At 40.8% G+C, this 12,441-nt stretch overlaps 1 protein-coding gene across 9 annotated transcripts in view; it reads left to right on the top strand.

Moving 5' to 3' along the window:
* The window catches only part of dgki (diacylglycerol kinase, iota), a 45,207-nt gene that overhangs the window by 11,534 nt on the left and 21,232 nt on the right, over positions 1-12,441 (top strand). For all 9 annotated transcript variants that reach the window (XM_084111742.1, XM_084111737.1, XM_084111736.1 and 6 more), the window contains exon 2: positions 10,138-10,246. In XM_084111742.1, the coding sequence (XP_083967868.1) occupies positions 10,138-10,246 (109 nt within the window). The remainder of the gene's footprint in view (positions 1-10,137; positions 10,247-12,441) is intronic.

Below are 12,441 nucleotides of genomic sequence, written 5' to 3'. Positions count from 1 at the left end.
TTTGACGTCGGCTTGGTGTGTCCTGGGCATTCAGTGTTCTCATTATAATTTTACGTATGGCAGATTGGTGCTGCACATCTCACACTTAACTGTATTTTCGTCTACTTTATCAAGTGATTCCAGACAGCTTGCACATTTTCTAAGCTATATGACAAGAAAAAATAAATACTGCTGGATCATCTAACAGGAATATGACTGTCTCGAATAACCCAATCATTGTCAATAATGTAGGCATTGCCGTTAGAGCTGACGAGTGAATGAACACCGCTAAACTGAAGTGTTTTGCTAGCGGGTTAATAAACTCAACCAAATGCATCCTATGTACGCTATACAAAATAGTGATAATACAACTTTCATCTGCACAAAAGGACGCAAATGCAATTTCAGAACTCCCGTTGTGGATGCGCTCTTCCCGTAACAACAACAACGCTGTCACGGGCAACTCAAGCCCAACGAATTTACAATGTTCTATTACAATAGTGTTCTCATTATAATGTATAATGTCTCATTAAATGGCAGATGGTGCTGCACATTTTGGACTTAACAGTATTTTCATGATCAAAGTGATTCCAGGCATCACTGCACACTTTCAAATCCATAGTTTCACTTAATTTTGCCGGTCTGGACGGCATGCTGTCCTAACGCTAACGCTAACGCTAACGGCGATTGATCGTCACTGTGACGTCCGAATATTCGAGTACTCGAGTACTCGTATACTAGTACAGATCCCTACTGTAGACCTGAGAAGATGTTGAGAAAGATAGAGAGACTGCAGAAGATTGTTTATGTCTGCTCTTTGAAAACGTGCCCTATATATCTATACCTCTTTGTAGAGGAAGGAAAGAGGGACCAAGAGAAAAACTGAGGAACAGACTGCCACATCGCTATGAGCTCTGCCGTCCCTCCTGTGTGAGAAGAGTACATGAGTGAAGGCAGAGCAGAGACAGGACGGACAGAATGACATGTAAGGGATGACAGTCATTAGTGGACTGTGGAGGGAATGTGTGTGTCGCAGTTTGAGGCTAGGAGGTGATGGATATAAATATCTGAGCGCTGTTGTTTGGGGAGTTCAAGCGGGAAAAGCCCAGGCTTCCTGTCTGACCGCTGTACCAGCAGGATGGGAGTTCTGTTTCACATTTTATACACAATACTCTCAATGCATGTTGACTTTCAGTGCATGTTGATGCTGTGTTAACATTTATTGAAACGCTATAAACGAATATGGTACTAAACAATGAATGCATTGGCAAACAAATGCATTTAAAGATTTAAAACACTAGAAAGCTACTCGTTCCATGAGCGAGTTCCACTAGTGCACACATGCATAAACAGTCTACAGGGTGGGCCATTTATATGGATACACCGTAATAACATGGGAATGGTTGGTGATATTAAAGTCCTGTTTGTGGCACATTAGTATATATTAGTACACACCACCCATCTTGAGGAGTTTGCCCCCTCACATATACTAATGTGCCACAAACAGGACTTTAATATCACCAACCATTCCCATGTTATTACGGTGTATCCATATAAATGGCCCACCCTGTAGATTGGTCAAACTGTTTAACAACGCGCAGATACAAACACTTGATGCTGTCAGTGAACAGTTAGTCTGGATTTTGCATGGATTTTTTTATCATGCATTTCTTCACTGTTATCAGAAGGCGCAAAGTTAATTTAGCTGAAATCACTGAAAATAATTTATCTGTCAGTGAATCAGGCTTGCTGAGCTTTTCTATCACCAGCTCCACCGCAGATGTTATCTGGGATTTCAAGAGCGAACGCGACATCCCGAGAAGGATAGCAGGAAAGTTTGTTCTGTATGTGAGAAAATGTCATCATGTGAAGTACCCAGTGCAGATTCCAGTGCCATCTGATCTTACTATTATTGTAGGAGACAGTGTCAGTGAACAGTGTCAGTGAAGAGCTTGAGAAGAGATATAAAACCTGTAAAGAAAAAAAGGTAGATTTTTTAGGTTTTTTATGTTATTCCCAAACAAACTTTAATTTTGTCACATTATATACAAAGTTTGAGAAAGATAAAGAGAGACTGTAGAAGATTGCTTATGTCTGCTCTTTGAAAACATATGAAAAATATTTGATTGTATGTATTTAGAATACATTAAACGCTAGCTGTGAAATTACATTAACAAGAAAAAAATTGGCCATTTTATTTTAAAAAAAAAACTCTTACCACCAGAGATTATTTATATAATATTATAATTTTAAATGTGATGATGTATATGCATTTTTTGGTAAATAAACTAGTGAGAGTGTAAAAAGTGTTGAGTTTATCAAACTTTTGGTCCACCAGGTCAAAATTGTCAATAGGTGAAGAAACCAATATATGATTGGATCTGTCCACGGAATATGTCCACCTACCACTTCTATTTCTTCCCCGTGATCCGGTCACAAGTGTGATGTATGTGCTGAGTTTGCGTGTGTGTGTTTGTGTGTAGTTTTCCTGCCATTGTCAGTAGGTGTGTGTCAGGCTGCAGTGACAGAGCTCAGGGGCAAATGAGAGAAATGTGTCTCCATCCGGCACACACATGAACACAGTCACAATAACAACGTCACGGACACACACATACAAAAAGACCCTGACCTGAGGGAATTCAGCCCCAACACATACAAACAAAATGACTAATACCCTAACCACACATTTATTCAGGAAACATTAAAGTAGGCTAAATGCTGTAGTTTAGAAACTGCATCCTTGCCTTGGGACAGAGTAAGCAGCCAAAGCATTCATAGTAGCATGAAGGGTCTGAAAATGTTTATTTCTCTCCGGAATTGCAGCAGGTATGATGCTGAAATCAGCATGTTTCTCTGAGAAAATTTGAGGAACATGCATATATAGGCCCTCATTTATCAAAAGTGCGTACACCAAATTTTCAGCGTACACCTGGCGTACACCCAAAACCACGGTGACTTTGAGATTTATCAATATGGACGTTGGCGTACGGCACGCTCAAATCGTACGCCAGCTCAGGAGGTGGTGTACGCACGTTTTGAGTTAGTGTGGAAATGCACAGAAAAACAGTTCCTAACACCACAAAACGCACTGACAAACTAAAAGATATGATATATTATGACCCACTGTAAAAAAAAAACCAGCATAGTAATTATAAACTTCAGTGTTTATTTTTGTGCAACATGGACTTCAGTGTTTAATTTGTGTGACTTTACCAAAGCATTTGATTTGTAGGCATATGTATTCCTTCAGTTGCGAGCCTGTGCGCTTTACCTGACGTTTCAAGCCTTGTTTATACTTTCGCCTGTCTCCGCAGCGCGAGTCTCCGCAGACTGTGCGCGCACCTCCCCCGACGCGCTCGCCGTTGTACTATTCTTTGAAACGATGGTTAGGCCATCGTTTGCGCACGGACTGGGTTCAGTAATGAAAGGCTTTCAATGACCAAAAAATAATTCAGACTGACAAAATAATAAAAATGACATTCTTCTTCTTTTAAATAATAATAATAATAATAATAATAATACAAATAATAATAATAACGACATTGTTCTTCTAAATAACAATAAGCGTCATTAATAATAAAAATCATAATAATAATAATAATAAGAATATTACAAATTGTCATGCAATTATTAATGTGAATGAATGGTACTCCACATCACATCATCATCACTATTGTACACCCCAATACATGTGACGTGATACGAAATGAAATGCTAATTGTTTCAAAACACGTGCTGTAAAATAATGCATTGTGATAGGTCATTTGCTCATCCCGTCTTCCGTGTGTCCATGGCGTAAAATGAGGGCGTGGGGGAAGCGGAGACTTGAATATATAGGGGCGTGTTATTCTAATGACGATCGTTTTCAGCCGCGCATTTATCAAGGGCAGGTATTGCATACACCTGGATTTCAAAGGTACGCACAGCTTCATAAATCAGACGGTGAGAGGAGTGTAAGCTTCTTACGCCAACATATACGCCCGTTTCTACGCAAGAATGATAAATGAGGGCCACAGTGTACAGCAGCAATGAATGGCTCTGGAAGACTTTATAAGCAAGCATTAATTTACCATAGGTTCTACGAACCTTTGGGGTCATTGTAGGAGTGCTTGGTTCAAAAAAGCTTGGAAAACCCAGAATTAGTAGACACTTTTATGATCCAAAGTGTCTAGTGCACTACTGCAAGGACAAAGTCCTTAGTTGCTGCTTTGAACACAACAAGAAAGAAGTTATCCCCAGTGGGATTCCTAATGTTTTTATGGATATGTAATGTATGGAATGTCCCAAATCTGTCACATATGCATAAGAAGACTCGTGGGATACCTGCGTACTGGTAATTTGATAAACTGATTCCTAAAAATGAAGTGCTGTTAATGTGTTGTGTGATGTTCTTATCTGGAACATTCTGTATTCCTCTTGATACATTCTTGTGTTGTTCTGTTCATCACGCTCTTATCAGGACGCTGCTGGCTTCAGATAAAAGCACGAAGATTGAATTAGCACTAATCACCGATCTGCACAAGATTCCTCTCAGTCTTGGGGTCTCACGGGAGCTCTGCGTACACGTCGATTTTGTTACACTTATTACCTTTGGCACATCTTTCTCTCGCTTGCGCTTCACCCCCCCAGTGCAGAGTCTCAGATCTTAATCTCTGGAGCGAGAGGGAGGCATGAGAAAAAGGTCTGTGTCAAGGACATCCTGCTCGGATGAAAATGAGGAGAGGAAGAAGGATTGTGTTGTGGAACGGCAGTAGCCTTGAGGAAGTTGGTAATAGTAAGGCTCAGAGAAGCTGTTCTTCAAGTGCATGTTCGCCAGGGCCCCGCGGGCGGTTAGAATCGCAGAGAGCACACTGACCCAGTTATAGAGTTTCAAGCAGAGACCGAGCAGAGCAGAAGTAGAGAGAAAAAAGAAAGTGAAAAGATCAGAGACACTTCCAGCAAGCAATTCCAAAAGATCGCTTCCTGATTATTCATTGTCTTCATGTTACTTGGTTGACATCATTGGTGACAAGACGTAGACAAGGATTCTCTTTCACAATTACTAGTCAAATCATGAAAGAACTTGCTGATGTACGTCACTCACCAGGCACTAACTGAACAACATAGATCCATGACTATCAGACTCCTCACAGAAACTTTGCATCATCAAAGTGTGAGGCCACCAAATGAAGTCACATCCTGTAGAGTCACTCAATCAGTCTGTGCAGAGCAGAGAGCCGGTCAAATACTCCTTTAGACTGACGGATCCATGGATAAAGTGTCCCTTTGTAACAGGTTGCCCATAGATTGTCTTGCAGAAGGTCACCTTGGGTTACATAATAGTCCTTAAAATAGCTCAAAGTGCTAGACGTGGGGCTGACCTTGTGGTTTGGTTCTCTGGGGGTAACGATGGCAATGATGATTGTGAGAGATTCTTGTCTGTCTCTGGTGACAGGACAGGATCTGACACCCTTACACGCCCCCCGGTTCTCAGGTATCCTCCGTCAGGTCTCAGCTATCTGACGGCCTGATGATCTCAGCGCTACACTGGCAGCGGGAGGGTGCACGATTGGGTGCGTTAGGTGTGCTTGGGCGCTAGCACGCAGCCATGTGTAACAGTGATGTTAGCCTACCTTGCACCGGTGGAAGTGAGCCTTCTACTTGCCCAACATCGGATGCTGCTGGAGAAGAGGTAGGAAGCACACCGGTTGTTCGGGAAGGGGGACACAGATTGAAAAGGCAAAATGGAAGGATGATCAGGGCCCAGAAGACCGTAGAGGAGAACCGAGTGTGTGGGAAAGGGCGGAAGCGGAAGGTGACCTGGTATCGCAGGCTTCTGGGCTACAGGTTAGTGATAGTAACAGTGGTGTCTTTTCTATCTATTTCGACCAGGTGTTGCTACATATCATTTTAGCAGCTCCATGCAGAACTTCACACTTTTACTTCTTTACTTACTGATATCGAGAGTGGGCGGCGCAGAGAGATGATATCATAGCTGTGTACGTGGGTTGACACCTGACTTAAAGCGTGGAGGGAGTTTTCAACCCACACACAACTACAAAACCTAATTGGCCGAGACAATGGGAATGGAGACAGAGATTATGATGCTGACAATAAGATTTAAGACTTAAATACACCAACGGCGTCGTGTGTTGGACTGTTGCCCTGACTACCCAGGAGGGATGATATTACCGCAGGGTGTCGTGGGAGGGAGGGAGAGTCAGCGGCCACTAAATTGAACACACATCCACATGCGTTTGCACATGTGAACCCTCTGTCGATCCCTTCATGTCTGCCTCTCGGATAAACAGGAGCTTGCATGGCAAATTAATATTGGCCGATGATAAATGTCACACATCTCTCGGTGAAGCCAGACCTCTGTCAGAGCCTGTTTTAGTAGAACTAATTCCATTATAGCAGTCTCACTGATTGCTCTTCCTGTCTGTTTCCACCGGCTCTGGTCGGCATGTGGCATATCCTTTATCTCAAATTGTGTTCCTTTCTGCCTGCGTTCCATGCACTCAGTTGATTACTTTCTAGTGATATGTTCTGCTGTTCGCGAAATGACACTGTGTTTACCCAGAACTGATTATACACCCTAATGTAAGGTGTCTTCAAACAGTGGACATCGATGATTGATTTGCTTAATGCCATGGAATAATATTAAACAGAAATGCGTTACTCATTTACCTGACTGCAATGGGAAAGAGGATAAGGAGGTCTCAACCTCTTCCTCTGTCTCTATGTCAGTTTAGTGCAGTCTTGACCATTCAACATTTAACTTGTTAACAGGCACAAGACATGTTTGCTTGCTGCACCTGAAGCATTTGACAATAATAATTCAGTAGTCACATTGTTTTCTAATGCAAGCTTTCTCACTCAGCTCCCTATATTACATGTTTCCTTCATAGCATTTTGTCACAATAGATGCATGTGTTATCTTATCTCAGAAGAACATTTGGTTGCTCAAATGGTTGTCAATTTTGTCTAAGGAGAAAGACCTTGAAATTTCTTCTGAAAACCTATAATTATTTTTTGTCTCTTAGAACTTAAGTCTCCATTTTAGCACATTGGTGTCTAGGAGAAGCAACTGAGATGTTAAAGAGATCTTGTTTGTGATTTTTGTTTTTGTCTTACATTTGCTTGTCTATTTGTTGTCATGTTCCTTGCCTTCACCACGTTTCATTACAGTGTCATGTTTTCAACGCACATGTCCCCTGACAGTGTCTCTATTTTTAGCTCGGAGGGTAAAGGTGTGTGATCCCGTGGCCCTAGCTCGCTTTACAAAAGAGCTTGTAACTGGACTCTCGCTTGTGTTCTTTCTGAACGGGATAATTTTAGATGAGGACTTGAAACTTTCAGCAGGGTGTCAGGTGTACGTCCCACCTTTTCCTCGTCCGTTGTTCTCTTCACCCCCTGCCTCCATTGCTTCTGTCGTGAGTGTGTGTAAAATTATACACAGAGCGTGGGGTCACTTTCAACCTTTGCTTCAAAAGGGACAGCCATATGGCACTGTGTTTACTATGTTAAATACTGAGCCTTTTGGAGGAAGATCAGGTGGCATGAGTTTTTGAGGAAGGAGCTTGGAGTTTTAGCAAGTTCAGTTACAAGCTTTAATATGCACAACAGGTGGACTTGCAAATAACAGCTGGGAATATGAAACACATGTTCACTTTTATATATTAGTAGCCATAGCTTTTTGTCTAGTATGCTAATTAACTTGATTATGTTAATACCTACAGTCTATGTTAAATCTTAATGCTTTAGCCATAGAATACTATAAACTTCCTGACACTTAATTGCTCTCTTTGTGTTTGTTCAGGCAGTTTGTTTTGTCTAAAAAAATTATTTTAAAATATCTTATGTTGCTCGTATAAATGCCACTTATAGATGGTTTTATAGTAATGTGAAACTATTTTTTGATTATGCATATTCATAAATGCCTGAAATGCCAAATATTCTACCGTATGGTACAAACATGTTTTCTTTCTTCTTGGTCCTATAAACCTCATTTCCAAACTAAAGTCATTCCTTGTCAACTCAACCAGAGGTCCCTGGCTAAATTGTTTTGATTTTGGCATGCAAACTTAACAATATTTATGGCACTCAGACAGGAATGTTCTATGCAATTGAAACGAGATACATTTCTAGTTTCAACATCATTTGTTTTTCAGTTATTCCTCTTTAAAAGAAAAAAAAAGTATCAGCTATATGCAAATTGACATACATTTGGTTTTTGACCACTGAAAATGTGTAAAATGTACCAATTTACTCATAAAGCCACATTGGAATCTCTGGGAATAAACCGTATTGTGCTGTAAAAATTAAAAGATGCCAAAATAAAAGTTGGTTAACCAAAATATAAAAGAATATTAAACGTACAATATGTAATTTTTTCTCCACTAGGGGTCGCTAACCTCTTTACAATAACAAAGGCGTAGTTTGATGACGCAACACACGCTAAGAATTATGGAACTTGTCGTCAACGTCAAGCCGACCGATCTAATAATGTTTATGGATGAGTGAATACATCGATGCTTTTATCATGACTGTGATATGAAGCAGTTCGGGATTGCTAAGAGACAGCTATCAGCTCCACACGCGACGCGAGTCCCGCGGATATAAAAGGAATATGGACATATTTCATATTTCATAAAGGAATATTTCATTCTACCGAACTACACGCAGAATTACTACTCACAGGTCAGTTTATTAGACAAATTAAACTTGTGAGGTAACGCAGCGCTGTTTCACTTGGTCTACATTACACTAGCACACTAAACTGCATTTGAATGTGTTGAAATGTATGTGTTAGTTTGTCTGTTTGAGGCTAGCAGTAAACTAGATCAACATTAGAATAACATACTGATCATATTCTAACATTTTATCATTGTTGAACTATAAAACATTGATTAGTTTTATGTAAATGTGCTCACCTGTTTAATAAAGTAACGTTACATGTAGGAGCGGTCGAAGTCTCGGACGTGGAGCTCTCGTTTATATACTGTCTATGGGAGCTCTCGGCATCTCGAAAACACCGCGCTGATATTGATTCTCGTTTTAGTTCTCCTTCTTTATCCAAAGTCTGCTTGCCATGGTCCATAATGTTTGAACGAAACAACAACAGCGTGCAAATAGACAATGCGAACTCCTCAGTTGTCTGCGTCTGTCGCTTTGGTTAATCAGAGGGCTCTGCGAATAGCTCTGGTTACCATGGCAGTACGAGCGGAAACCATAGGCGGAAACCAGGGACAACGCGGATATGACGCCATTGACTGCGACATAACGGAAATAAAGACACGGTCCGTGTCTTCGAATTAAAATATGAATTTCTCTGGATTTAGAAGTTAATTGGAACTGTCGGGATAATGTAAATACACAACTTTAAAAAAATATATAACATAGATATAGTGATTTTTTATATTTTTAAAGCAAAAAAATACATATTGTGCCTTTAAGGGTTCTTTAATACTTCTCAGGTTGCTTGCAAACTTTCAGCAAAAAACACAAGAAGTGCTTTTTCCCATTTTTGAACTGTCACCGTTGGCATATGATGCAACATATTTTACTAATAGACCTTCCGATCCCTGTGTAAAAATAAAAAAATTATTCTGTCATCTTTCTAAAGTAATTTTTACCACCCTGTAATGTGGCTCCAAATCTCAGGTGAAAATTTTCATTTTGACCCCATTTTTCAGGGAGCCATCCTGCTATAGATACTAGATATGAGTTTTATTTGATCGATCTGTGATACTAGCATTTGATGAGGCCAGTTCTGTGGAAGAATGACAGACAGAGGAAGTGATCGCACATTACTGACTCATGCAAGCCCTTTGCTGAGACACACACACAAAGACGTTTTCTGCCTATTTCATACCATATGAGGCAGAGGCTGTCTTTGCATGCAGGGAATTATGGGAACTTCCTGGCCAAGCAGACTGGTAAACAGATTGGTCTGGATCATTTTGATACTGGCACAAGGTATACGGCCGTCTCCTGTTGTGTGTGTTTTGTAGCGTGTCCCCACTTAGATCCACAATGACTAGTCCTTTTATGTGCAACAGCAAGAAGCTTATCCCAGATGTCAAAACCTTCAGCTCAGCAAGGTCTCATTAGTTTCTCTTGAATGCGTTCACTCAGTCTTGTGCTGAAGCTATTTGTGGTCATTCTGTTACGCAGGAAAGCCATCTCGCGGTCGGGCCTCCAGCATTTGGGTCCAGCACAGAATCCCTTCCCTGCCCTGAGCAATGGACCAGCCAAGGAACTCCGCAACACCGTGGACTGGAGCGTAAGTGTCCTTCATCTGTCTTTCACTATGAATGTCTATCCAACTGCATGTCTTATCAGCTTTCCCATAGAAAACTGGCAGTGATGGTATCATTTGGTACTTCGATATAGACATTGGTCCATTTGACTTCAGCTAGTAAGTAACTACCCAGCAAACACAGAACATTGGCACAACGTACCCAACCTTCTAACTTCTCTTACGTTTTAACAACATGGCCAAAAGGTTACAATAACTACGTTGTGTGGTGAAGGTTGTTACAGCGTTATCACAGTATTGACATTGAACCACCGTTCAGGGCCGTTGCTTAGAGTTGTGCCGAGGGTGTCTGGACAACCACTGGACAACATATGTACTCGTCAATGCCCTGAAACGCGAAAATCAGCCTTTTAAATTTCAACTGACCGTTGGGGCGTCTCGTTCTTCATCAAGCAAGGATACGTGAGAATTGCATTTAATTTACCTCAGCTAAATAAGATACGTAATTATTCAAACACAACCTACAACTTCCTTGTCTAATGTGACATTTATTTGAACATCTTCTGGTCAGGTATGACAAATGTTTAACTTTATGCCAAAAGTATGAAGCCAAAATGACTTTAATGATGAGTAATTGATTTCAGCACTCCTTGAACAGACAGCGACATGAGCGCATAGCCTACTTGTTGCACGTTAATGTGTTAATGTTTTTTCCTTTTTTTTGGAAACGCACAGAGAAAAATCTTTTTTTGTAACTGCTCGCACAGCTGTTTGATTTGTCGTCTCATTCGTTTCTTTGCTAGATTTTCTCATGTCTGCTCATGCTAGTTAACATTAGTCCACTCCCTGTAAAAGGTTTTTGTTTTGTTTTGGTTTTTTTCACAAATGAAAGATTACCATATGCAGTTTTAATAAAGTTGAATTATCTAACCTTCTATGTCATTTTTAGTCTTCAAAGTGTACACTTGCAGGTGTTGATTATAATGAATTTACTGTTAGGCCCATAAATAATAATAAGGATAAACAATATTTAAAAACTATATAATTATCTAACATATGACTAATTACAAATTAACCACAAAACATAACATGCTAAATGGGGGATATCTATATCTAGCATAAAAAAATTAATTGTCAGAACGTCGTCTCTCAGTTGCTGAATGTCGCGCAGCAACGTTGCTACAGCCCTGTCGCATCTTACAATTCTACGTTGTTACGTTGCGAGCACGTAGACAGCGACGTTGCCATAGTAGAAATGCAACGTGCCACAGACGTTGCCACAATGTAAATGTGTTTGCTGGGTAGTAACTAGCAACCACCCAAAACATGAATGTTTTCATAGAAGAACCCTATGAAAAAGAACCCTATGAAACAGAAGCTTTTTGGTGTTTTCACACCTCAGGAACTGGGAAGGATTTTAGTTCTAGGAACGCCTTTTGGGGTGGGGTGGGGTTAAATTAGCTCCTACTTAAGAGTAGGGTCTAACCCAGCACAATAGTATACATTGATTGGCCGAACACATGCCATACAAAATACTGGCACTCACTACATTCCATCTCTGTTATTACGAAACCCACGACACACAACAAAAACACAGCATCGATCATGGTGACCACCATCCTTCAGTTGTTGAATGCCGTGCTTAAATGACTTTGCTGTCGGCCGGCTTACGTTACTTCAGAGTTCCTTCTGGTGGGAAATGGCTCTAGGGGAAATTTTTGTTCTCTGGTGTTCAGTATAGTTCCTATAACTATCCGGTGCGAAAGCCCCTATTGTGATGAGTTTGGTACAGACAAGTGGCATTAGTTTAGAATGTTGCATTGTTTTTCCCCTCAAAATACAATGAAAGCATAATATATAGTGGGTTTTTATATATATAATACAGTACGTGACATTCTAAGACTAAAGCCCTAATGTTTGTGTCGAGGAGAAGATTGTGCAAATAGTTTTGCACATATCAGCATATTTGGACTGGTGGGTGCTGTTTGACTTGGGCGGGTCCCACAAAGATGGTTGGCATGGCAAAAGAGAGACTCGTTAATCCAGGTGCTGTGTGTACAGATGGAGACTGCTGAGGGGGCGGAGCCCAGCGGGACGCTTCCTGTTCGTCTTTGCTGGCCTTTCCTTCCCCTCTAGTTCCCGACGTGACCAGCGCAGCCATCAAACATTAATGCGCCTTCCTAAAACTGCTAAGTGTGTACACAAGGCATCGCTAATTG

Source organism: Abramis brama (assembly GCF_963993115.1).
Source record: "Abramis brama genome assembly, chromosome: 4".
Taxonomy (NCBI): Eukaryota; Metazoa; Chordata; class Actinopteri; order Cypriniformes; family Leuciscidae; genus Abramis; species Abramis brama.
Note: the sequence above shows the minus strand (reverse complement) of the source record. Positions and strands in the feature narration are given on the sequence as shown.